The sequence below is a fragment of the Gymnodraco acuticeps genome, unplaced genomic scaffold (genome assembly GCF_902827175.1).
Source record: "Gymnodraco acuticeps unplaced genomic scaffold, fGymAcu1.1, whole genome shotgun sequence".
In the NCBI taxonomy this organism is placed as follows: domain Eukaryota; kingdom Metazoa; phylum Chordata; class Actinopteri; order Perciformes; family Bathydraconidae; genus Gymnodraco; species Gymnodraco acuticeps.
This window is the reverse complement of record NW_022990271.1, coordinates 5,685,734-5,711,780: the sequence shown is the minus strand read 5'-3', so window position 1 is coordinate 5,711,780 and position 26,047 is coordinate 5,685,734. Positions and strand designations below refer to the sequence as shown.

The window sequence follows — 26,047 nt, the reverse complement described above, 5'->3', positions numbered from 1 at the left end:
GCCTACCGGGAGAGAGTCTACCAGGGGAAACCCCCCTCTCTCTCGCGCTCTCTCAAAAACCCAGTCTCTTTATTCTCAAAAAACCGTAACGAAACCCGAAAAAAAAAAACTCCTCCTCTACACCCAATTTGTGAAAAACTGGGCATGGACTCTAATGTACAAGGCTGGACATGACTCGACATGTTCCATAGCTTTATGGCATAAGACACACCTTCCTATGTTAGTGTAAAAAGGACTTGACCCTTTTTTGAGGCCTCTGTGTTTCTCCTTAAGCCTGGAGCCCCCCCCCCCTGTGAACTGCTACTCTCTTTATCAGAGACACCCATAAATCATAGACCTTACACACTCAACCTAAACAAACCACTTTGTTTTGTTTATACTGTAACTATAGAAAAACCTAAAATATGAAGCATTTTCATTGTGGGTTATACAAGAATATAATTGATTATATTTAATTATAACTAACTTTCGTTTTAAGTATTAAACATACTATGAAAACTCACAACACTTGTTAGCGGTGATACAGCCCCCCGTTTTAATTGCAGCCTCTGGCAGAAGGTGGTGATTCATTATTGTGTAGAGCAGCCGGGGTTATTCTAGAATAACAACATCCCTTAAGGATTTTAAATGTATTGGTGCAAAGCAAATTGACATCTTGGACAAAGGCATCTTCCCCTTGCATAATTGCCAGGGCAGCTTCATATTTGCTTTGCATGAAGGGAAAGTGATTGTCATTCATATCACAAAGCTTACATTATTTGTATTACCACAGGATCATTACATTCCCACGAGATTGCTCATTATAGAAATGTGGGGGTATGTGTTGGGTCAGAGGGTTAGTGCGTTGGTGTTGGGATCAGGGGGTCACAGGTTTGAGTCCCACTGCAGTCAGCATGTCGTTGTGTCCCTGGGCAAGACACTTCACCCCAAATTGCTCCTGAGTATGTAAGTTTCTTTGGATAAAAGCATCTAACAAGTAACATGTAATGTGGGTGCAGGCTAATTTTGTAGTGACGTCCTCAACAAAACAAGTATAACAAGATAACCAGAAAGCTTTCACATTGTGTCACATTTGATATATAAGTGCTTCAGATTGTTTTGTTTGTGTAAAATATTATAGTTGTTATGCTGTTGCTTCTTCTTATACACATAGTAGATTTTATTTTGTGGTATGTATGTTAAATGAGCTGATTATTCTTCGTATTTTCCTCTTTACCTGTATAGTGATTGCCAACACAACCAATTAGAAGAAAAGTTATAAGATGTCAATTTGGGTTATTTACAGAGATGGGGACTCGAGTTTGTGACTCGGACTCGACTCGCACTTAAGTCGCACACACAGAGACTTCAGACTTGACTTGGACTCCTGCTCAAAATACTTCGGACTCGACTTGGACTCGTGTTTTGGGACTTGTGAACAATCATTGTGTTTTCTATTTTTGGCGTATTAAAGGTGGGGTAGGTAAGTTTGAGAAACCGGCTCGAGATCGCTAGAATTTGAAAATACACAACCGGAGAAAATCTGCCACTTCCTTATAGAGCCCCTCCTCCAACACACACGAACGCGCACATGACCAATGAGGGCACGAGATAAGTTTGTGCCCCGACGGGAGGCTGACAGGCAGGTAGGCCATCCAGTTATTATAGCCGGGCCGGCTAAAATAATTGGTCGTGCTTTTTACAGTATTACGGCTTCCACAGATGAATTGTTTTTATGAATTTTTTGTCAAAGCACTTATGGACGGTTAGCAAACATGTTTAGCTCAGCATCAGCTATATAATGTTAACTTAGCTTGCTACTAGCTTTGTAACTGAATATTTGAAAAGATGAGTGAATGTTTGCTTGTCACACTTGTTTGCGTTGAGTGGCGTTGACATCCAACTCTTGACATGACATAAAAAAGGTCGGTAACGTTAATCATTACGTTCCGCTGCCACCATCTACTGGCTAACGTTAAACGTAGAAAAAGACATAGTTGCATACATAAATACATCTGTCGGTTTATAGGCAGGTTACAGGTTTATTGTTGACCACGTAACGTTAATGTTACAGGTTTATCAGGTTACCATTTCACTGGGTTTGAGTGAGAGGATAGAGAAATATGTTTATTTATAGTAGACTTAAAAGATGTCATTAGAGACCCAGTGTAATTAAACAATACGGTTGCAGAGGTCAAATTTGAACATTTTTGTCCACTGGCCAAATGGCTAGCCTAGTGAATGTTGAAATGTTACCAGCCACTCAATAGATTGCCATTGTTATTTGTGGCTGGTGCGTGCAACATACAGTACCAGCCACTTGCATGATTTACCAGCATTTGGCTGGTAAATGGTGTTAATGGTAGATATCTCTTTTGGAACAGGTCATGTTTTAATATCACCAGTTCAGTATATTTCAGATAATATTGCAGCAATAGTTTTTTAGTTACAAATGGCACAGAACAAATGTTTACTTTTAAGTACTTTCAACACAGTTTCCCTGCGGGGGATTAATAAAGTATTTGTGATACTGATTTCTGATTCTGAAGTTGTTGCATTTAGCTAAAGTGTGATGTTTTTCCTCATATTGCATTGCAATAGCCTGTTTTAAAGTGATCATATAACAAACTAATCAGTACTGATACTGTATGCTAATAGATATAGGAGTGATAATAATACAGTAAATGCTTTGAATTTCTTAGATATAGCTGTGCAGTATTCTTAACAGACTGGATAGCAGCAGACAATAGAAGGCTTATTACAACCAGAAGAGACATGAGACTTTTATTTTTTAGAGACTTGAGACTTGACTTGGACTCGTGACCAAAGACTTGAGACTTGATCAAGTCTCACCCCACAAAGACTTGAGACTTGACTTGGACTCATGACCAAAGACTTGAGACTTGACTTAGACTTGCAAAAAAAGACTTGTGAACATCTCTGGCTTATTTATATGTAAAACATGCTCTCTTATAGATAATTACATTTATAATTAGTTGTTTTCATTGAGATAACCTGGCTGTATCCTTGAGATAATACTCATTGATAATAATGTGGAGTTAATATTATAATATATTTAAACAAAATAGTACTTATTGTGACTGACAGAACTTTGTTTCATTGCCTATGGTAATGGGAAGCTACAATGAGGCGATTAACCCAGAACTTAGCCTTTCCCTGTATTCCCCTCTCAGGAAGTCATTAAAAGTGATGACATGAACCCTTTTTTGTTCTCCCGAAGCTAATGTCATAACCACTTCCAGACAGTGTCAGTCCAACCATCCGTGTTGCCACTGACAGTAAAACTATTTTCAGTTGAACTATGCTGCAGCACTAATGGCTGCATCGCTATGGAGCCCCAGACATAAATTACCTGGCAGATTAGTCCGTAGCAAAAGAGGGATGGACACACACCAGACTGTGCTGTTCAACTATAGTGGCTGTAAGAGTGGCACAAAGTGCATTGACTAAGTCTTATCATGTCGTTTTATTAAAACTAAAACTGACATGAATAGTATGCTACTGAATATCTGGACTTAATGATAATACTTGCTACATACGTAATGATAGCTAAGAGTTGACATCTATGCAATTCATTAAAACTATGTATACGTATGATTTAAAACGTTTTGCTACACATTTGCAGGTTTCAATTATACTGGTACTTTTAATTAACACAATTGCTTCTGCTGACTATGTTAACAAACATTGAAACACTGTCACTGCCACAGTGTTTATTTATTCATGTCAACATGTTTGTGAGATCCTCCCTTAAATGCATATGCAATGAAGATCGAGGTGCAACTTGCCAACACTCACACACATGACACAAACTGCAACTCCAGTGTGTCAAAGGACTCAGAAATCTGGCCAGTCTCCTTTTGAAACTTAAGTATCTTGCATTTTATCCTGCATATAACTAGGCTAAGAATGATTGCTTTTAAAATACAATAAATGATATATGATAATAAAAAAAAATTGCCTAGCCCCTTACTAGACACATACTTCCTGTTGACGAGATATACTAGGGTCATTGTTAAACTTTTAATTAATTTATCTGCATCCTGGACCCAAATAGCTCCAGTATACTCGAAGAATTCCTTTCATTTAATGTCAAATTATTTGAAACATGGAATGATTGTTGATTGATAATCATGACGTATTGTTTAAATATTCTGCAAAAAGTTTTGATTGATACATTAGTGGTGTTTGGGCAAAAGTTTGTTTTTTGCCCTACTGTCTAAACTACTTTAACAAATCTACTTTTAAACTAAAGGAATTTAAACCACTGGTGGCAGAAAATGACATGGACTTGTTATTCAATCATTCCTTGGAGGAGTTGTTCATGCCGTCTTTTCCATTGGGTGTCCAAGGACAGCTTCTTCTTTGAGAACCCTTGCTTATCCTACATTTCCTCTGCCTTATTTTTCGTCCTTTCTTGAATAACAACATGAGTGCAAGCTGGACTACTTGAGTCACTTTTGAAGGAGAAATCCATTTCAACAGAGAGATAACTAATGGAAAGTAAATTGTAAAGACTGAGGGTCATGGTGATGCACTGGGTCCTGGCACTTTCATGCGTAATTGCAGGCATTCATAATTAATAATTCCTTACATTTATTATAGCGCTTTTCCAGATGCTCAAAGCGCTTTACAAATACACATTACACATATCATACATGCAATGGTCACCACTGTGGACAATACCCACAGGAGCACGTTCAGGTGAAGTGTCTTGTCCAAGGACACATGCTTTCTGTGATGTCCCAGTCATATACATAACTTTTCTATGATGTTTCATATCACGTATTTTATTTCTTCAGCTTGGAAGGATGCAGCTTGTCTTTATGTGTGTATACAAAGTCTTCTACAGCCTGATCAGTGACTGAAAAGTCACATCCAAGACGTTTTTCTTGTGATGGGATTTCAGTCTTTGACTCTTCGGCGGATACTTGTTAGATACTGAGCAGAAACAACACAAAAGACCTCTCCCAATGTTTTGTTCTCATCTGTTTTCCCAATTGCTTAAGCTGTTTAAATCCGTAAACCTCCAAAAATACTTTTGTTCCTTCAATATTGGCCAAATGTTTGACTCTGCATTTGATGCAGTCTTTCTAGATTCGGTAACTGTGAGACTGACCGACCCAGTCTCATAAAAAAACGTGTAATAACTACGTTGGTCCACAACGTAGGACGTAGTATTTCTACAAAAACGCCTCTGAAATTGTAAGATCCCTACGTTTTTTTTCACCATTCATTCCCATGGCTGGCGTCTATGTCACGTGATCTTCACATTTCTCCCTGCAGAAAAAAAAAACATGGCCGAATTTTGTTTTATTCTCGTTGTAAAATGCCTATTTTAAAGTTAGTTTGGCCATTAAAATGCGTTTTGATGTCATTTGATGCGAGAAATATGAGTTGTTATTTCAGATTATGTGTGCAGTTGATGCACATGATCTTTAGTTTGCTAGTTATTACGAAGATTACTTCAGGAAATTGTGTCGATACAACGTTTTCATTGTTACCAAGGTGGTTGCTAGGGACGCTGCTATCGATATTATTTCTGTTATGTTGTGTAACTGTTTAATGGTGTTATCTTTATTGCTACCCCCTTCCCCGTCAATGTATAGTGTTGGTCCACAGCGCAAACATATTAGTTTTCACTGCTTGTGATCAAAAACTCTCCTGAGTACCTAAGCTCATCACTTCTCTATATATATTTATGCCTCAAGAATTCAGTTAATTATCACAATTTTTTTTTGTGGAAATATTCAGTGCTAGAGATGAGCTTAAGGATATTTAGCTCAAGGATTAATGCCCTTTGTATTGAATTGGCACTTAATTGTTCAGGTGTTGTTTGGCGGCTGCTATTCACACATTCTATTCTGTAGCCACACACTACTGTACAGTAGGTCAACATTATCGTTATTTCTTGGATTGTTGCAGAAGATTTTTGTTGCATTCATTCCTGCTTCATTTTATTCCTAGCGATTGCATCAGCTGGAAACTTTACTTATGTGGGATACAAGATTATCTGCTTGTCTCAGAATAACTAATGCAGTCTTTCTAAACGTTTTCATGGCGGAAAGTGGACCACAGAAAGAGTACAGACATTTTTAAAGATGTTTCAGATAGTACTATGTGTGTAACAAAGAGACGTCTGTAAACTGTGCTAACCAGACTCTGTTTTTCTGTTTTTTCCCCAAAAAACATCCCCCCACTTCTGCCCCTGCCTCACAGTCGTGGCTGGAGCTGGTGCCTTGATGATGCCCCGGTGAAGGACCAGCTGTCTCTGAACTCGGTGCTTCCCGGGGTCCTGTACAGTGCGGCCCATCAGTGCCGGCTGCAGTATGGATCTGGATCCCTGCTCTGTGATGACATGGACGTAAGACTCTCTCACAACAGATTTTGTCTGATCTTCTACTCTAAGCTCTCACAGCAATACTCACAGCCCCCATCCTGCTCTGATCCCATTATGTCTTCAGCACAGTGTTCAATTCTAACATATTTTTAGGAGAACATCTTTTAAATGAAAATAAAACTTCAAAAAGCAACCTTGGTGCTCCCTATAATAAATAAGGTAGAGCAGCATATACAATATGTAAAGTAAATTATGATGTTTTAACATTTTGATCAGGTCAAGTCTTCTCTCTTTTCGATGTTGGTGGATAAAAGACTTCAGTTAAAAAATCTACCTGAAACAATAAAAGTGTGGCACACAATATTAGATTTTAAAAACCTATTTGAAATAACATCCTAACACCATCATTGTTGATCTCATTAATTGACAAAATTGACTAACAAGTGTTGTTTGTTGTAGTGTGAAGAAAAAAATCACAGTTATTTAGAGAGTTATTAAGGTGTCCTCCATGCTCAATATACTTCAGGATATTGAACAACAAGCCCAATGACCTCTGTTAACTGCAGAACAGGACACATTGCTGTGTGATGTTGTCCACACATGGCTTCTTCAATCTGCTGTCCACAACATGTGCTATATGGATTTTGTTTTATATTCTGCGACTGTATTGTGGAAGGGCAACCGGAACGGCCTGAGCAAATCTAATGCACAGCTCCCAGTAATAATCTTGTGTCACAGAGTCACTATTAAAATGCAACTAATGCTGTTTTCTTTATACTCCAGAGTGGACGTGGAGGAGAAGTAGCACTCAGAGTAGCAAAGGGATAGAAGATTACGTAAGTAAACTTAATTGAGACACCACTAAAGAAGTTACGTTTGAGCACTAAAGAGGTTTAATACAGTCAACAGCCAGTTTATATTTTTGCTTTGCTTCATACTGTTCCTCTCAGCAGGTTTTCTGTACGCAAACCTTGATATGTTATTCTGTCTTTGCTTCTTTTGTATTGATCGACCATGGGTCTGAATACAGTGCACTCAATATTTCATCATGTTACATCATTTCTTCATACCACTCAATACACCGAATGTTGTACATTGAGCTTTGTATGTTGTGAATTTGATTGTTGTCTCTCAATATAGTTATTTTAATACTGAATATTTTCTTTTATGTTATCCCCTTTTGAAGTGTTAGGGCTTCCTTTTTTTCCCAGTTCTGCAATACAAGCTTTTAAAGCAGTAAAAACAGAAAGGACCCATCCAGTTCCGAAAGGCATTTTTCCAATGTGATTTTATGTTATGTTTATGTTGTTCAAAATGCTATTTTACAATTTCAAGCTATTGAAATACTTTTTATTTTTTTATTTCCGAAGTCCTTTTTGTACAATAACTACAATAACTACTACTATAATATTTGATCATAAAAAGCGGTCTTTTGCCAATACTATTTGATACCATTGAACCTTGTCGTTCTGAGTGGCTACAATCGAAACCAGACATGAAAAGGGATGTTCTGAAAACATTGAATCCCCCCCTACACACACACAACTCGGAAAACAATGTTTTCGGGAGGTTTTTTTTGCGGAAGCTGTTAAACCATCTTACGAGCCGGTCTGATGGAGCATACTGGGGTTTTAAGGGCCCCATGTGTTTTCTAACATCCAACTAGATGTATTTTCTGTACTGTATCTGTAAGCACCTCAGCATGTTCAGACAGAACTGTCCTCCCCTTTTTTAGCACTGGAAACTCCCCTCGCTGCATTCATCAATCCTAGAATTATGACATGAGCTGGATTTAAACTCACTGCATAAGCAAAACGCTCATCTTACCGCATAGCTGGTCGTGACAACATGGCTCACACATGACAGTCTCAGTATTCAAGCTCACTGCTGAAGAATCTCAGAGACTTGGCATGTTTGAAGTATAGAAACGATGCACACAAATGTTTTTGATACATATTGGCATACCGTATATTGACTCCTTTAGGGGAGTATTTCCTGTGTTGTGCATGTCTGAGTAAATAGATTGTAAATTTGATAAAATCCTCTGCTTGCAAACCTGTATGGTTTGTAAGTATGATGTGAATTATGGTTGGGGACTGATCTAAGTAATTTATATATAGTATCAGGCCAAAGCAACAGGAGTGGTAAAATATCAGACATACGGAAACCACACGTGTATTTTCCCCCCAGCAATGTAATTACTTAAAGTAACAACTTGGATTATCTTTTAATTTAACTTGTTACAACATGTGCGTCGTTTACGAGCGTCCCCCCAGGATGGAAAAACAACTGTGAGAAAAACGATTCAAGCTAATCCAATTCACGAATCCCACGTTACATAGTTTCTTGAGTTCAAATGTTGAGTTGGGGATGTTTATACTTTATAGCATGGTTACCAACCTTGAAGTTTAATTGTACCCTGGAGTTTTCTTGTATACATAGTTAACATTCAGTGTGTATCACCAAGATTAAGACTGTATCCTTGAGGCCTAACTGATGTGATGAACATTGCCTTTAAATAAATATTTGGACATTTTCATCTTTAATCTTAACACGTTTGGCAGTCTGCAGATATGTGGTTTAACTGCTCATAAAAATGGCTCCATAAACCATAGGTGAACACAATCTCAACAGGAAATGAATTTCTAATCACAATATGTTTTGTAAAGTTTCATTCTCGTATTCATGTTTTTTGTAACACCATACAGTAGGATATGCCCGTTGAATAAATTCAGCATAATCATAAAGAGATATTATATAAAAATAACAATTTTCAAATAAATTGAAAGATATAAAACCTTTGACGGTTTCAGTTAAGGTAACACGACACAGACTTTTAATAGAAAACAAAAATACACAAATGAATAGGACATAATAAAGGCGGACTCACATTAACATGTTTTTTTTAAGTCAATGTCATTCAATTTAACCCATTACCATGGTACAGAGTGTTTTGCTCTGTCTCTCTTAACTTGTTTCTAAAGTTATTCATTCAACAAATTAATCATTATTAAATAAATGTCAATCTTCCAGGAATAGAAAATGCTCTCCGTGATGATTATTATTTCAAAATGAATAGCTTGTTGCTCTGCTGCACATTGCTGCCCCCAACTCAGCTGTTTTTATTGCTGTGGCTTGATGACATTGATTTGATGTTATTTTATATATCAGTGTTGAACTGTTTCCTTTTTTTCCCTTTTGCATACAATTCTATTGCACATTTCCTAAGTTGTAAAAAATGTGTTTCCTTAATTATTTTATTGAGTCTAAAACGTATTCTGCAAATACAATTAAGGTTAACAAAATAAGTAAATCTAAGACTGTAAATGTAAGATATTACCTCCAATCACAGACACTAAAACATTTGTATATGTGGATACTGAGCAGAAAGGACAGAAAAACATGTACAGTTGCAAGAAAAAGTATGTGAACCCTTTGGAATTACCTGGATTTCTGCATAAGTTGGTCATAAAACCTAACTGTGCCGTACAAATCATTGAAATGTCTGTGAGTTTTGGCTTTACGCTGTGCACGCTCCCGCAAGGTGCAGCAGCCATGCATAACACGGCGCATGTGAACTGTCCCTCCGCCCCCGTTGACAGTTCACGAGCATGCTTTCTCCCCCCCCCCCCCTTGTCAGAGTTGTGTAAAGGCCGACGGGTAATTCTGGATTTTGACGGAAGTTTTACGATCCTGTCTGTCAAAATGACGGGCAGCGAAAAAGTCTAGCGCAACCTCTGTACCACACAAACAATTATATGTTTTCATGTTTTTATTGAACACACCATGTAAACATTCACAGTGCAGGGTGGAAAAGGTATGTGAACCCCTAGGCTAAAGACTTCTTCAAGAGCTAATTGGAGTCAGGAGTCAGCCAACCTGGAGTCCAATCAATGAGACGAGATTGGAGGTGTTGGTTAAAGCTGCCCTGCCCTATAAAAAATACACACCAGTTTTGAATTTGCTATTCTTAAGAAGCATTGCCAGATGTGAACCATGCCTCGCACAAAAGAGCTCTCAGAAGACCTACGATTAAGAATTGTTGACTTGCATAAAGCTGGAAAGGGTTACAAAATCTCTAAAAGCCTTGATGTTCATCAGTCCACGGTAAGACAAATTGTCTATAAATGGAGAAAGTTCAGCACTGTTGCTACTCTCCCTAGGAGTGGCCGTCCTGTAAAGATGACTGCAAGAGCACAGCGCAGAATGCTCAATGAGGTGAAGAAGAATCCTAGAGTGTCAGCTAGAGACTTAAAGAAATCTCTGGCACATGCTAACATCTCTGTTGACGAATCTACGATACGTAAAACACTGAACAAGAATGGAGTTCATGGGAGGACACCACAGAGGAAGCCACTGCTGTCCAGAAAAAACATTGCTGCACGTTTGAAGTTTGCAAAAGAGCACCTGGATGTTCCACAGCACTACTGGCAAAATATTCTGTGGACAGATGAAACCAAAGTTGAGTTGTTTGGAAGGAACACACAACGCTATGTGTGGAGAATCCAAAGGGTTCACATACTTTTTTTTGCAACTGTACCTGTCTATTCTGGCAGGGCACACTGTCCTTCTGTTGAGTGCTGCTTTAGTGCCATGTTTTACAAAAAAGCTTTAAACATAAGATTACATTGACCAATTTAGTACAGCCTTCTGCATACATGCATGAATCAGTGCTACATCTGATTTATTTGTGTACTTGTAGGCTTTAAGGTACGCTTAAGTTGCTCAATACTCCGTTTGTTTAGGGATTTGGGATGGTTTCTCTATTGATGTATTTGTTTTGTGAGACACAGCTAAAATCCTAAAAATTCCCATGACATTGGTGTCTATCTGTAAGTCCAGGCTGCATCAGATCGAGGTTGTGAGCTCTGCAGAGCTGTATTTCTTTTCAAAGCCCTCTGAATCCTGTGCAGTGGGAGGATCGGTCACTGTGACTTTTTCATTTCTATTGTAAATTGAGCCCTACATTGAGAATCAATACTGCTGTTTCCAAGCCTGTATATGATAAGTTCCAGAATTTCTAAAGTAGAACTTGGAAAATACTTTATTTACAGAGCTCTGTTTATTATTGCATTCTGAAAGTTCAAAATGCTGAACTCTTTTCAAAAATCATCCTAACCTGCAGTACGACCATTTTGTCCAAATGCAAACACATCGATCACAAATGTCAAGCAACCGAAACAAGAATGGGCTCGGCGATTGCAGCCATCAGTGCAGGAACTCCTTTATTAACACATTCGACCTTCTGCTGTCATCAGTCTTCACACACAGATTTGACCACTGTGGGAAATAAACAGCCTCTTGTTATTCTTTTGATTATTTCCTACATTGAGTATTGAATTAAATGAGTATTATGACTTATATGTTAGTATTATAGTAAATCCTCACTTAATAATAGGATTCACTAAGCGCATGACTGCTAGCTTTGATGAAAGATAAGTGAAGGATGCTCAAGATAAATACATGCAGTTCTATAATTTCACATAGAACATCATGCAGCAATGGTTTCCTGGGAGATGGAGATGTGGACCATCTGTGCTGCAGAGCTCCTGCCTGTAATCTGTGTCTCATCTGCTGTTTCTGAAGATGTGACACTTGTCTTATCATAAAAAGCAAGAACAAACAGTGGGATTCGGGAGTTCGGCGATGCTTCATCTATCAATAGTATCGACATATTTTTGTACTCTGTAGTACTCCTGACGAATACCATCAGTAAGCCTGTGGGAAATAGTCTTTATTGACAGCCAAGAAAATTAGACAAACACACCCTGTAAAGTACAGATCCATAAAGTTCATTTATTACCTTCAAATGCAATCAGCTACAATCACCTACTGGAGGGCACATAACTATTTTTGACAAGGATACTCAGTATGCTTGTCATTTAATTAAAGATGTACTTAATTATTCAATATATATCCGAGTGGGAAACATGTAGTGATATCTCTGCCTATTTATTGACAAAGTAAAAAACAACAACAACAACGTCTACAATGATGTGGTAACAAGATGGTCTCTCTGTGCTTTTCTAGAATGTATGCAGCACTCTGTGGTGCACTGTGGGAACCACGTGCCACTCGAAGCTGGACGGGGCTGTAGATGGGACAAGTTGTGGCATGGACAAGGTCAGTCCTCCATTATATGAGCATGAAGGGAGTGAGACATGGGGAGTGTGGTGGGAATGATGTCAGCGTTTAACCTCCTAATGGCAGGGCTTTAATCAAGGGAGTCTTTTCTATTTGCCGCCTTGCCATGGAGACTGATAACTAAAAATGTTATTGCAAAAGACTGCATCTTTTTTATTTTTGAGCATATGACGATGCATAAAGATGCAGCAGGTTGTCAGAATGAAATGAATGCTGTAACTCCCCAACCTAACATGACACGCATTGAGCAAATAAGGTCGCTGTTGTTTCCTGTAGAAAACTGTTCGGCAGAAGTTATACATTAAGTCAACTGTATCCTGACCTGACGTCTTGTGATTCATTTAATAAATGGCAGATTCAAAACACAAGTCACATTCATTAAATCATTGGCATCATCTTACAATTAATGTTTAATCTAAAAAGGAATGGCTTAATGTCATGGGAGTCTTCCCTTTTTGCTGTATTTGTTGACGTTTTGTGATTAATTAAATAAATTGCTGACTAAGAGCAAAAGTACTATAATGAATTAGCACGTTGCAATGTAAAAGTAATGCAAATAAAATAAAGTAAGACAATCAAATCTAACAGATGAAACTCAAACAATGTCTTCTAGCTATTGTGAAAAATAGAGATAATACATGTTTCAAAATGCTGAATATTCAAACATTAAATTCAATGTGTCTCAGTTATATAAGACAACACTACAACCAATGTCCTCTTAGCCAGGAATAAGGGGGTTCACAGTGTGTGTTCCTGTAATAAATGATGTTGTTTTTTTGTAGTGGTGTTTCAGTGGAGAGTGTGTAACAGTTGGACATGAGCCGGAGAGTGTTAGCGGTGGCTGGGCCTCGTGGAGCGAGTGGTCGGGCTGTTCGAGGACGTGTGGGGCTGGGGTCCAGAGCGCCCAGAGAGACTGTGATAACCCCATGTAAGTGACACTTTTCTCTCCTAAATACTTACATATTTGTTCTTGTTTAACTATTGATATGGCCAATTTGTGGACGGAGGTATGATGTTAGTGGGTCGTCTGTCCCATTTTTGTGAACAAAATATCTCAGAATTTCCTACAGGACATTTTTTCAAATTGGGCTTAACATTTGTACTTGGACTTTGGAGTCAACTGATTAGATGGTTATGTTCAATGGTCAAGGTCAATGTGACCTCAAAATACACATCTTTGTCAATAACTCAAGAATTCCTATATTGATTTTGACAATTTCTCACAGATTTCTGATGAAATTATGCAGTGATGACATTTTGAATCTAGATGAATGTAAACTGCAACATGACTAGCTGGTGCAGGAATAACACTGCAAGGCATTAATTGTTTTTTACAATTCAAATATTATTATAGTGCGTTATCTCTAGGGATGGGTATCGTTTGAAATGTATCGATTCCTATTCCGGTTCTGCTTATCGATTCCGGTTCTTATCGATTCCCCGTTTCGATTCCAAAATTGTAAAAGAAAAAGGTCAAACGTTTAGATAACAAAAATATCTTTATTCTTTTAAGCTTTAACTGACATTTTTACAAATAAAAAATATGCATGCAATACAAATGTATTGCACAATAGCTGTGCTTTATTTTAACTGAGCTATGCCTGTGGCAAGCTATTAACAGACATTACACTGTGCCTTGTCTTTTTCTTTTTTAGTGTAGTGGAGCCTCACTTTAGAGCGTTTACCGCGACCCATCTTTGATGTTATGAAGTGACTGAGCTCGTGAACTGTCTACGGGAGGGCGGGGGGAGCCTCGTTGCGGGGCAACTGTGGACCTCTGTCGCCTGTCAGCGCAACTTACATGATGCCGTTATTAAGGGCGGTGCCGGCCGTCAGCGTACCGAGCCGGCCGTCAACGGCCCGCTCTGTGATTCTCCAGGTCCGCCCTGTATTCCACCGGGTCACCGCGGCGCCACGGTGCAGACGGGCCCGCTGGAATACAGGGTCTACTGCGTGTAGGAACCGTTAAGCAGAACCGAAATTGTGTATTTTGTATGGGTACCCGGTACCCGGCATTTTCTTATCGGTTCTCATCTGGAACCGAGTTTCAACCTCTATCTCAGAAGAATAGAAGAAAATAGAAGAATATCCTTTAACATCTAAAAAACCTACCATAATGCCGTTTACAGCCATGGGTAAAAGGCGTTTAAACCGTACTTCAAAGACCCATTTTCAGACTAAAGTATAGTTCCCTAATTGTGGACATGGAGAGATGAGGTTATTTTGGGCAATAAATGGACAGAAAATGTTTGGCATTTATTCCTGATGAAAGGAAGGAAACAGCAAAAGCTATTATGTTATCTAAAGAACAGAGCAGAGCAGGAAAATAAATTACAGTGTTTGCCAAAGAAAAATGTCTTATGGACTTGATTGGTTTCTATATTAAAATGCATATCTAATGCATCTTTCATTTAACTGTTTCTGTTCTGATTTTGGGAAAAGCGCTATAAAAATTCAATGTATTATTATTATTATTATTATCTTCTCTGTACTGCTCCTTTTTCCACCATATCACAAAGTTTTGACAATTAAAGTCAATGAGTAACTCCAAAATTACCTCTTTGACTAACAGTCCTAAGTATAGAGGGAACTATTGTCTGGGTGAGAGACGGAGGTTCAAGATCTGCAGCCCCACACCGTGTCCTCATGACCTGCCCACCTTCAGAGACCTCCAGTGCAGTCACTACAACACATTGCCATACAAGGGCAAGTTCTACAAGTGGGAAGCAGTCATCAACAGAGGTGGGCAAAATAAACTCCATTCGGCTGTGACAGAAAGTAGTTAAGAAAGTTCAAAGAGTTGGTTGTGATTGTACAACATCCAACACAACTTTTTCTCTCCTTGTCTCCTTCAGCCAGCCCTTGTGAGCTGCACTGTCATCCACTGAAAGAGCACTTCTCTGACAAGATGCAGGACGCCGTCGCTGATGGGACTCCGTGCTACCAAGGAAACAAAAGCAGAGATGTGTGCGTCAATGGCATCTGTAAGGTATCGAGACTCTTTTCCACATACTCTCAAACAAATAAATATGTTTCCTCGTCTCCTCCTCACAGTTTTTGTTCTCGATTTTAAAGTATCACTGAGTATTCCATCTTACATTTCTGTCTCTTTGCAATGCATGGCTGATTCAACAGCCTAGTGACTGACGCTAGCTCACTTTGTTTTCTCGGCAGGCAAGTGTTGTACATTTGACATTCTGCATGAAAATGGGTTAGTTGATAGAAAGATACGGTGGCTGTTATCTCTCTGCTCTTGCCTATCGGCCTTGGTCAAAATGCCAGTCACTGATACAGACATTGTTTGGATACTGAGTGGACAGCAATCACAGACTTGGTGGCTCTGATCTCATGACATTTTGTGACATTTCTGTCAGGAAGTCACATGTGTTCCGCCTTACCTGGAAACCAATTTGTGTTTTTAAAGGGTCACTGAAACAATGAAGAGCAAAGCACAATTTCTCCTTTGATCATCCTTAAAAATAATTAATAAGACTTAATTATTTAAAGTCTCAATGTATTTATTCTATTTTAAGAGTGTAGCGTGTTCCCACCCTACATTTTGATTGTAGCTCCTCTGAGTCTGACCTTTTGTTTTCATATTGTGCCATTTTACTGCACCATGTGACAGCAGCAGCTCAGTTATGGGCTGTGACATTAATAAATAAAGCAACACAGAACAATATTAAGGATTACTGGGATTTTCAGAACATGAGGTAAGGTGATGAAAGGTTGTCTTCTGTCCTGTTTCTATGGCTTTTACAAAGTGATGTACACATGAACAGATCTTATCAAGTCTTTATGTGGATGAAAGATTGCAAAATCTGTCTTTGATCTAAAGAAATATTCAGTGCCCAAATTGCAGCATAATGCCTTATGTTGCCTTTGTAGTTTAAACACTGTGAGGTTTATTCTAGATAATGATTTGTTGAGTTTATTTTTGCTGCTTGTGTGTCGCAGAATTTAGGCTGTGACTATGTGATTGACTCCAGAGCTGTAGAGGATCGCTGCGGGGTGTGTCATGGCAATGGCTCCACCTGTGCCACTGTGAAGAGAACATTTGAGGAAACAGAAGGACTCGGTATGTTAATTAGTTATTTTGGTTAAGCTATAGTTGTGGAAGATATGCTGACATGGAAGAACATTTAAAGGTCACCCATTATACAAAATCCATGTATTTTATACATAAACATGTGTCCCCTCTGTGTAAAGAGCTTCTGAAAGTTTCAGGAACAAAGACCCCCTCTCTTTTTGTCTTGATCCATTTATATAAAAACCTGTCTTAAAATTAACAGATTTTCGCCACTTTATGATGTCATAACAACTTTTTTGGCTTGTGTAACCATCAGCCAATCACCAACCAAGGTAACCCCGCCCACCTTATCACCTGAATCTCCTCCTAGGGGCGTTGGGAGAGGCTCCTTATTTTCTTCTAAAGTAACAGACAGAGAATCAGCACTTTTGAAACAGGGCTGAAACAGAGGGGTTTATGGGATGCTGCAATGCATGATCTGTTTGGTATTTCGAGCCAAACACTTCAGAGACATGTTTTGTATATATCCGAGACCTATAATATATTGATGAAAAACTGTATAATAGGGGACCATTAAAACATCACTCCCTTTTCTTTTTGCTAAGAGCCATTTGTCTCCTCTGTCTTCTCTGCTATTTGTTAGGATACCTTGTTTCATATCAAAAAGTATCCTTACTGAAAGTGTAACATCCTTTAGGCTATGTAGACATTGGACTGATCCCAGAGGGAGCTTGGGATATCCGCATTGAGGAGATGGCTGAAGCTGGGAACTTCTTGGCACTACGAAGCGACTCCCCCAACAAGTATTTTCTGAATGGCGGCTGGACGATCCAGTGGAATGGAGAGTACAAGGCAGCCGGGACGGTTTTCATCTACGAGAGGACGGGACAACTGGAAAACCTGACGTCCCCCGGGCCCACCATGGAACCACTGTGGATTCAGGTAGGAAAGAAATCAATCAAGAGGCAGCATAGCAATATGAAAGCACATGAGGTGACAACACAGACCAGACTAGTGAAAACAAGTACTGAAGTAAAGTTAACTAACATGAAAAGCTCAAACTGATATGTTGTGAGATCAAATGTAATTTTTTCACTAGAAAAATCCCATTAATGAAGAAAGGAAACTGTTGCTAATCATACAGTATATGTTCAGTGTTTCAGCAAGATTGCAAGAACTTTTCTAGAAATAAAATAACTGCTTTATAAGATGTTTACTTTGCTTTAGTTTTTGTGATGCATTTCAATCACAAACACATCTTGTTTTACTTCCCCTCCCTTTCCTCCATGAAGTCTCTCGAGGAGGTGTTTGCAGTCCAACATTGAAAACTTGTCAAACAGAAGCCTTATGACTATACTCATTTTGAGTGTAATAAAACATGCGTTTTACAGTAGTTGGTTGTCATTTATTAAGTTGACAAATCTTTATTGTCTACAGAGTACATTTAAATGGGAAACAGAAAATGTATGGCTACTAAAAGACTCATCCTCATCCACTCATACACTCATCCTTTTTAATCTCACATGTCACCTTCCAAACATCCTTTCAAGAATTGCACGACTTTGTGTTTCCCTGTAATTCCAAAAAGTCTCAAATGAATCCGTCCTTTTTCAAGCCTTTATTCAGGGTTCTTTGTATGTGATGGAAACACAAACAGGAAACGTACAAAGGAGATGTTTTGTTCATAAAAACATCCATGGAATGTTTCGTCATGTTTCTAGTTGTGGTCCAGTATTACTTTTTGGCATTTGATTTATTTGATCATTGTTGTGTGTTGCAGCTTCTCTTTCAGGAGACGAACCCTGGGGTGCGGTACGAGTACACAATCAGTCGCAATATATCTGAGGACAACGGGATCCCTGAATCCGTTTTCTACTGGAAATATGGGTCATGGACTGAATGCAGTGTTACCTGTGGAGCAGGTAAAAGCTATTACACAACACTGATATGTTGGTAGATGAAGGAATTGAAAGAGATGCCTGCGAGTCTGGTTCATCTTTTCCTTGTAGTTTTGAATGCATGTCTCAGAATCCACAGAAACACACTTAAAGAACAGTCCTAAAAATGTGTATGTGTCCCGAGTTGATATTTGGCAACACATGGGAGCCCTTTTATTATGGCAATTTGAAAATAAGTATTTGTGCCAAAATGATAAATGCCTATTTACTTTGCCCTTTATCATTTCATTATTCATTATATGATATGTGCCTTGTGTTGTTGGCTAGCTATGGACTGGACACTGTTATCCTTGTGTATGTCTTTCGAACATATTTATTATATTTATGCACATATATTGCACTCGTGTTATAACATCTCTGCTATAAATAATGTATTTTAAATTGAATTGACTGTCAGGAAGTGCAGCTCAGATATGTGAGGGAACGTCGTCAAAATGTTATTATTGATTGATTAAATTATGCCGTTTTACATTGTTATTGTAGCTCAATAGGTAATACCCGACAGAATTATATGCAACAACCTTGCCTCTGGGGTGTATTGAGAAAAAATAAATACAAAGAAGAAATCAAATTCAGCTTACCCTGAAAAAAAGTTGGTGACCTTTTGACCTTGCCTTTTTGTGAACAGCTTTTATAACAAGTTTAGAAAAAGTTGTGTCTTCTTGACCTTGCCTTTTTGTGAACAGCTTTTATAACAAGTTTAGAAAAAGTTGGTGTCTACTTGACCTTAAACAGCTTTATATGGAAGTCCAAAATGTGCTTCTTCGTCATTCATTAAGGTAAATACAGTTCATCAGGTTTCACGGACAAATCTGATCTGAAATTCACCTCCTGCTCCTCGCCTCTCTTTTTCCAACCTTTACCAATGTTATGTTATTTCTCCATTTATTTGTATTCAAACAGTTGTTCAGTTCTCCTTTTCGGACTGCCAAGACACAACCCTCTGGCTCAAGTGTCTAGCCTTTCGTTAATGCAGAGAAATTAGCCTTTTTTTCTCGCTTTGTTGATGACATTCCTATTCCTCAGTCTTTTATCAGTCATTGTAAGTTAACAGTAGTGTATTTTTCTCTTAAAAGAATATGAATTAAATATTTGACTCCTTATTTTAAGTCAGCACATTAAAAGACCATACTTGTCCTGTTTCAGTGTGACAGGAACAGGATTTTACCCACTTTCAAAATACATTTGACCAAAATATCTACAACAGTGTCGTTAAAGCCTTGTTGAATTTTTGACAAAAGCTCAACAAGGCTTTCCCGGCATTTTTCCTGCCTTTTTTTTCTACTTCAAGCTCAACAGAGGCTGCCCAGAGGTCAGAGGTGTCACCCTCTCTGACAGGGCGGAAATAGAATAATCATTTTGGAGAGAGGTATCACAGCTACGTGTAGAGGAGACACATCTGTCACAGCTTTATGAGACAAGTCCTTTCATGCATTGATTTGTGTAATGCTGTCTCAACACTTAATACGCCACTTACCTACATGGTGGGCACAACTTTTTTTGCACCGGCAGTATTGCTTTTTGTGCTGGTTGTGTGGTTATGAGTTCCTGAAGTTGGTCTTGGTTTTGCAAAATAAATATTCATTGTTATGTCTATATGCTAATTTTTTTAATCATGTAGAGTACCAAGTCAGACACAAGGCTATTGTTATTGTGACCGAAATGAAGCTGGGAGCCTTTTTGTGTTTTTGTGTGAGTTACAAACGCTCTCTCTCCTCTCACTTGTTGTACAGGTGTCCAGAGGCTGATCGTTCACTGTCTGGAAAAGACAACCGGGATAGTGGAGGAGCATTTCTGTGACCCTTTAACCCGGCCTGACAATAACCAAACCAGCTGCAACAAGGATCCGTGTCCAGCCATGTGAGTTTACCCTCCAGACAACTCTGACAAAATTACATATGCAGTATTCACAGACACACCCTTAACCTTTAAAGGCTTTGTGATGTTCATATTACAAAATAATCCATACATCAAAAGCCATATTTACTGCTTGAGTCACATGTTTTAAGCTGAAAACATTATAAATTATGATTTAATACTTGTTTCAGGGTAATGGAAAATAAACTTTATCTCTTTATGATTGATACCTTGTTAAAAAAAAGGAATAAGAGTTCTTGCTAGAGCAGTTATATTAAGGGAGATTTCATATTTTGCTTTCAACTTCAAATAGCATCTTGATTGCTCCAAATGTCAGATACTTCTATGGCCAGGTGGCATTCTCCTACTCAAACACTATCTTTATGTAGCTTACAGTTATCAAAATGTAAAAGTGTAGTCTTTTAAAGTCGTTTGACATTGCAGATCTACATCTTTTTATACTTAAAGAGGCAAATTAAGTAGAACAGATTATGGTCATTAAGAGATTAAGTGAGGGATGACATGAGAGGTGAAAGAGCTGGTTGAACACATCTGGCAGGCTGTTCACTGTGAATTACCACTCTTCAGTGTTCCACCTACTGTACGCACTTTATTTGTATCCGCAGCCTGTTTACTTGAAGTAGAATCAGTATTGGAAAAGCTCAATTTACTCTCAATAGGACTGTTGTCCAAATGCATCAGCAACCACCGCAAAAATACACAGTTCTTAAACTACTGTACACCCTTTTTGTGGATTTTGTTAATATTTGTGTGGATGAAAGTTATTTTCATGATGTTGGCCATCAACATTATTTTATATCATTGACGAATGAAATTGTTTAACGTTTTTTTAATCTTTATGGGCATAGCTTCTGAAATAGGTTGTGGACAAGTGCGATAAATAAACAATATATAGATTATTTTTAGTTTCATCATTGGTTGGGATTTGACATCATGACCCAGAATTCAGGTTGACCTGCTAGAAAATCATTTCATGGGTTATTATTTCATAATTGTTTGTGCTGTGTAGTGGCTAATGAACAATGTAACCAAATGTGAACTCTCACAACTAAAATAAAACAAATACTTAAGACATGTCTATTGACCAGTATGTGTTCAGGGTGATAACATGTGTTATAACTAGGGCTGTCAAACGATTAAAATGTTTAATCAGATTAATCACAGCTTAAAAATTAATGAATCATGATTAATCACCATTCGAACTATTTTCCAAAATATGCCATTTATTTATGTATATTGTTGTGGGAATGGAAAGAAGGCGGATATATCCATTTAACATACAGTATCTATGTTTATTATAACATGTTCTGCGTGTCAAAATGAAAGACAACCCACTATCAATCATCAAACCGTGGGGTCTTAATTCATTACGTGTTGATTTCTATCAACGGGGGAGTACTTCAGGAAAGTCGACAGAGGGGGGGGGGGCGGCGGCTCGTGGAGTACTTCTTGACCACAGAGTGTGAAAGTTGTGATCAGCTGTTTTAGCGCAGTTCTCCAGTGAAGGGGGGGAGTCTCCCTCCGCAGCCGGTTGGCGTAGTTTTGGCACAATTCCGTTGTACAGACCGACGTTAACAGCAGCTCTGTCTGTGCACACGGAGACCGACTCTGTCGTCCGGTGATCTAACCGCCTTCTGGAAAAGCTTCACAAGTACGTCGGTACGCAAATGCGCTTTGTGACACAAGTGACGGTACGCATTTCAGATTACGCACATAACCTGCGTACCAGTTATGTGCACCCCTGTACTACAGCAAAAGTATTCTCCGTCGGGACTTCCTGCAACAACACCACGCCGTTATCAAAGATGTTCTATTGGGAAGACGATCACTACGTGACAAAAGTTTTCAAAACCGTGGCTACTGAAATCAATCTTACTAACTGCTGTCTGTGCAATTTACTCCGCGCGAGTTGGCAGACTTTATTTTGCTTACTTTAACATCATTTTTCATGGTGGGGCTAAGCCATTTCTTGGTATGGGTGTAGCCTACCCCAGCCATATCCTGGCGCTGCCACTGGTGGCACGTATGGGGCGGGCCATTCTGCACATGCGTTAAATGCGTTAAATATTTTAACGCAATTAATTCAAAAAATTAATTACCGCCGTTAACGCGATAATTTTGACAGCACTAGTTATAACATGTGTTATCACCCTGAACACATGTTCATTGTGTGCTTGGGGTAAAATAAAATTGAAAACACACTGAATCTTTGGTGACTCATCCCATTTGCAAATCCGTCAAACATTTTAATTTGCCTTTTTTAAATGGAAAATAAATGTGCTTCCTGTGTGTCTGTGTGTAGATGGTGGGTCGGTGAGTGGCAGAAATGCTCAGCCAGCTGTGGGAGCTCTGGCCTGAGTAAAAGGACGGTGCTCTGTGTTCAGGCAGTAAGTGCTGAGGAGCAGAAAGCGCTTCAGCCCAGTGAATGTGAACACACACCCACACCGGAGTCACTCTCCTCCTGCAACACACACATCCCCTGCCCTGCAGACTGGGCCTCCAGCAGCTGGACGAAGGTGAGTCTGGGTTGGAATATGAGGTTTTGGTTTGTCTGCAATTGTGTTTGAACAGGGAATGAAAATACAAATGAGAAATTCCTACAGCTTGGGAAAAGGTCTTTCTGTGAAGGATGATGTTAAACGATGTAGTAATCATAGAGAAAGCCTTTCAAGCTCTTATCTTCTAGTTCTTTTGAAATAATTGTTCATTTTGTCTGCATGTGTGACCAGACATTCAAACATCTTAAGTTCTTTCAAAATACAAAAGCAAAAGACAAGAGTGGCATACGCAGACAGCCACAGACTGATTACTCAGAGGCAGCATATTGAATTGCTTCAGATCTTAAGGTCCATGACCAGGGCAGCAACTACACAGAGGTCATGTTCTTTGAACATTTTCTCACCCTTCTTTCACACATAATCACAACTGTTTACAAATACTTGGAAATAAATTTGAAGCCTCAACGAAGGGGTATTAATGTTTTGCTACAATTCTGGTTGTATGACAGTTGTGAAGTACAGGTTAGTCCATAATCCAGGGTTGCTAAAATTATAATTTGTTTCCCTCTAAAACTGTAAGGATTTTGATTGACATGTACAAGACACTGAAGCTACAGGAAGGAAATGTAGCTTGTTTCTTTGCTATGACTAGTTGCACTTAATGTAAAAGACTACATTTTTAAGAAAGTGTGACTTGGTGATCTGATGTGTCTTTTCTTCCATGCAGTGTTCGCTGACCTGTGGAAATGGAGTACGTCGTCGTAATGTAACCTGCTCTAGAAACACCGGCATTGACTGTGACCCTCAGAAGAAGCCCCTCGCTGTCACTTCCTGCTACATCCAGGACTGTTCACCGGTGGTGGATAACTTTGGAGGGGTCGACTTGTCTGGAAGTGGCTGGTCGAGCAAAGAAGTGCTTAATGAAATTAACTCTATTCCTGAAGTCAAACCTCCCCCCAAACACAGCACCACCAGAGCCCAGCCAAGAAGTAACAGCAATAATCTTAACAACATTGTTGAGGGAGACTTCCACTACCACAATAACATTGAAAATATCAATCATTCTCCAGAAAACACTGTTCAAGTGGATGATTTTTACTATGACTATAATTTTATCAACTTCCATGAAGACTTATCGGATGACTTTGAGGCTGATGTAAAAGATTCAGGGGACAGAGTTGGTCCTCCACAGGGGGCCAAGCCAACCAGCAGCATAAAAGAAAACACTTACATTGAAACTACAAAAGCTCCTTCAGCCAATTCTACAATCTCAAAGGCCACTGCCAACACTTTGAGAACTGAAGAGCCACAGAACATAAATCAGGATGAAACGAAGGTCAACGGAAATTCATCAACACAGGAGTCCGTGCAAACAAATTCTGAACATTTGGAAGACTTCCTATCCGAGGATTACCTTCTGCCTGTATCTACCACTCGCTCGCCGCCATTGTCTACAACCGAGCATTCAAAAACACTTAAAGAGACACATGATGAGGATGTGAGGTGGCCTGAAAAAATAAGCTCAATTCCTGATCTGGTTTTCACTACCGAGGAGCCCACACAGGATGCCAATTGGGAGCAATATGTGGAGGAGTCGGAAAAAAAGGATGACATTTTCAATGAGGAGGAAAATCAAACTCAGGATGTCACAGTGACTGCAAAGTATGTTGACCACGCTCTCGGCCATAAAACCACTATCAAGACTGATTTGAAAACAGTAGGGTCTCAGGGGACGGAGGAAGATGAAGAATATAATTACAGCTACGAGGACAAAAGTATGCTAAGTCCAGATATCCATGCAGGAGAGGAAGATGTAGACAGTCCAGATTGTTCAGTCTCTCCTACACCAGAAACAATAAATCAAGTTAAGACTGTAGTGCATCTGGACAAAAGTGCTTCAGAAATACCTCAAACAACCAGCCAAACATTAATATTGCAAACTGCCTTCACATTGGAGGATTTGGACTTGGATCAGACTTATTTTAATACGTTGTATGCCACTAGTGAGGGTAATTTGTGGGAGTCACACCTTGACCTCAGTACAACCTCACTTCCTGCCTCGGAGACATCCACTCCTCTTCCCATTCCCTTTCTTCAAACCTCAGGTAAGAGAGAGGCCTCTGATGACTACACGTCGTTAACTGCAACAGAAATTGTATCTCCTACAAACCTGGAGGGAGCCACTCCGCCTTCTCCAGATGATTTCCTGCCAGCTACAGTTAAACAAATACAGACAAAGCCCACCTTCACAGAGAGAACTGGAGCAGATTCCACATCCCGAACTCCTACGTTTGATTCAGCTGATTTTGATTACAATGAAATAATCGTCCCCCCGATGATTGGGAGCAGCAGTGACACTGATCAGGACTCTTCATACCAACTGACAACAGCCACAGAAACCCCTCCTCAACATAACACAATGCCAGTGCAGCACATGGAAACACCTACACCTGCTGTGCCCATTTTGCCAAACCATCCACCTATTCTGTGGCCGCTTCCAGAGCCAACATCTGCGCCAACTTCAGCCTCCACACAAGTGACAACTGCTGCCTACTGGGTCACCGGCAACTGGAGTGCTGTGAGTCTGCATCAACATGTTCTGGTGTTGTACTTAAACTGTGGGATGAAGCACAGCTGTGTCTCATTATTTCTGTCTGCATCTGCTTTTATCATGCAGACACAGTGTCTAGTTTTGGTCCCTGTACACACTTGAATTCTTTGGAGACCCCATTTGACCTTAAGTTTATGCAGCTGATGTCAATTTACATAATTAATTTATGGCACTTTTGATAAACAACTGCCTCTGTTTAAAACTCTCAAGTGTTTTAAACAGAAGAACATTTTAAGATTGTGCTTTTATTTGCATATTCCTTAGTTGTTTTCAGCCTGATTTACAAATGTAAAGTTTCACATGATTTGCATTGTTACAGTATCAGTGAGGTTTGTTGTGCTGGAGCTTTTCTCGAATCTAATCCTGAAATTACTACGTGTAATTAGTGTTCTCATGTGTTACTACATTTGTGGGCAGTGCTCCACCAGCTGTGGTCTGGGGGCCATCTGGAGGACTTTGGCCTGCAGCACTGGCTCCGACTCTGGCTGCGATCCCGCCAAGAGGCCAGCGCCAGCCCAGAGGTGCTACCTGCGCCCCTGCTCCACATGGAAATTAGAAGAATGGAGTGAGGTTAGACTACTTGTGGAT

The 26,047-nt window shown here is 39.3% G+C and overlaps 1 protein-coding gene across 4 annotated transcripts in view; it reads left to right on the top strand.

Moving 5' to 3' along the window:
- The window catches only part of LOC117549321 (A disintegrin and metalloproteinase with thrombospondin motifs 7), an 86,434-nt gene that overhangs the window by 37,468 nt on the left and 22,919 nt on the right, over positions 1-26,047 (top strand). For all 4 annotated transcript variants that reach the window (XR_004569460.1, XM_034221129.1, XM_034221128.1 and 1 more), the window contains 12 exons: positions 6,220-6,364; positions 12,371-12,463; positions 13,267-13,412; positions 15,057-15,226; positions 15,340-15,473; positions 16,442-16,562; positions 17,212-17,456; positions 18,295-18,436; positions 20,206-20,332; positions 22,653-22,866; positions 23,576-25,426; positions 25,877-26,029. Coding sequence is in view for 3 of the 4 variants with exons in the window: in XM_034221129.1 (XP_034077020.1) it covers positions 6,220-6,364; positions 12,371-12,463; positions 13,267-13,412; positions 15,057-15,226; positions 15,340-15,473; positions 16,442-16,562; positions 17,212-17,456; positions 18,295-18,436; positions 20,206-20,332; positions 22,653-22,866; positions 23,576-25,426; positions 25,877-26,029 (3,541 nt within the window). In the remaining variant the exon portion in view is untranslated. The remainder of the gene's footprint in view (positions 1-6,219; positions 6,365-12,370; positions 12,464-13,266; positions 13,413-15,056; positions 15,227-15,339; positions 15,474-16,441; positions 16,563-17,211; positions 17,457-18,294; positions 18,437-20,205; positions 20,333-22,652; positions 22,867-23,575; positions 25,427-25,876; positions 26,030-26,047) is intronic.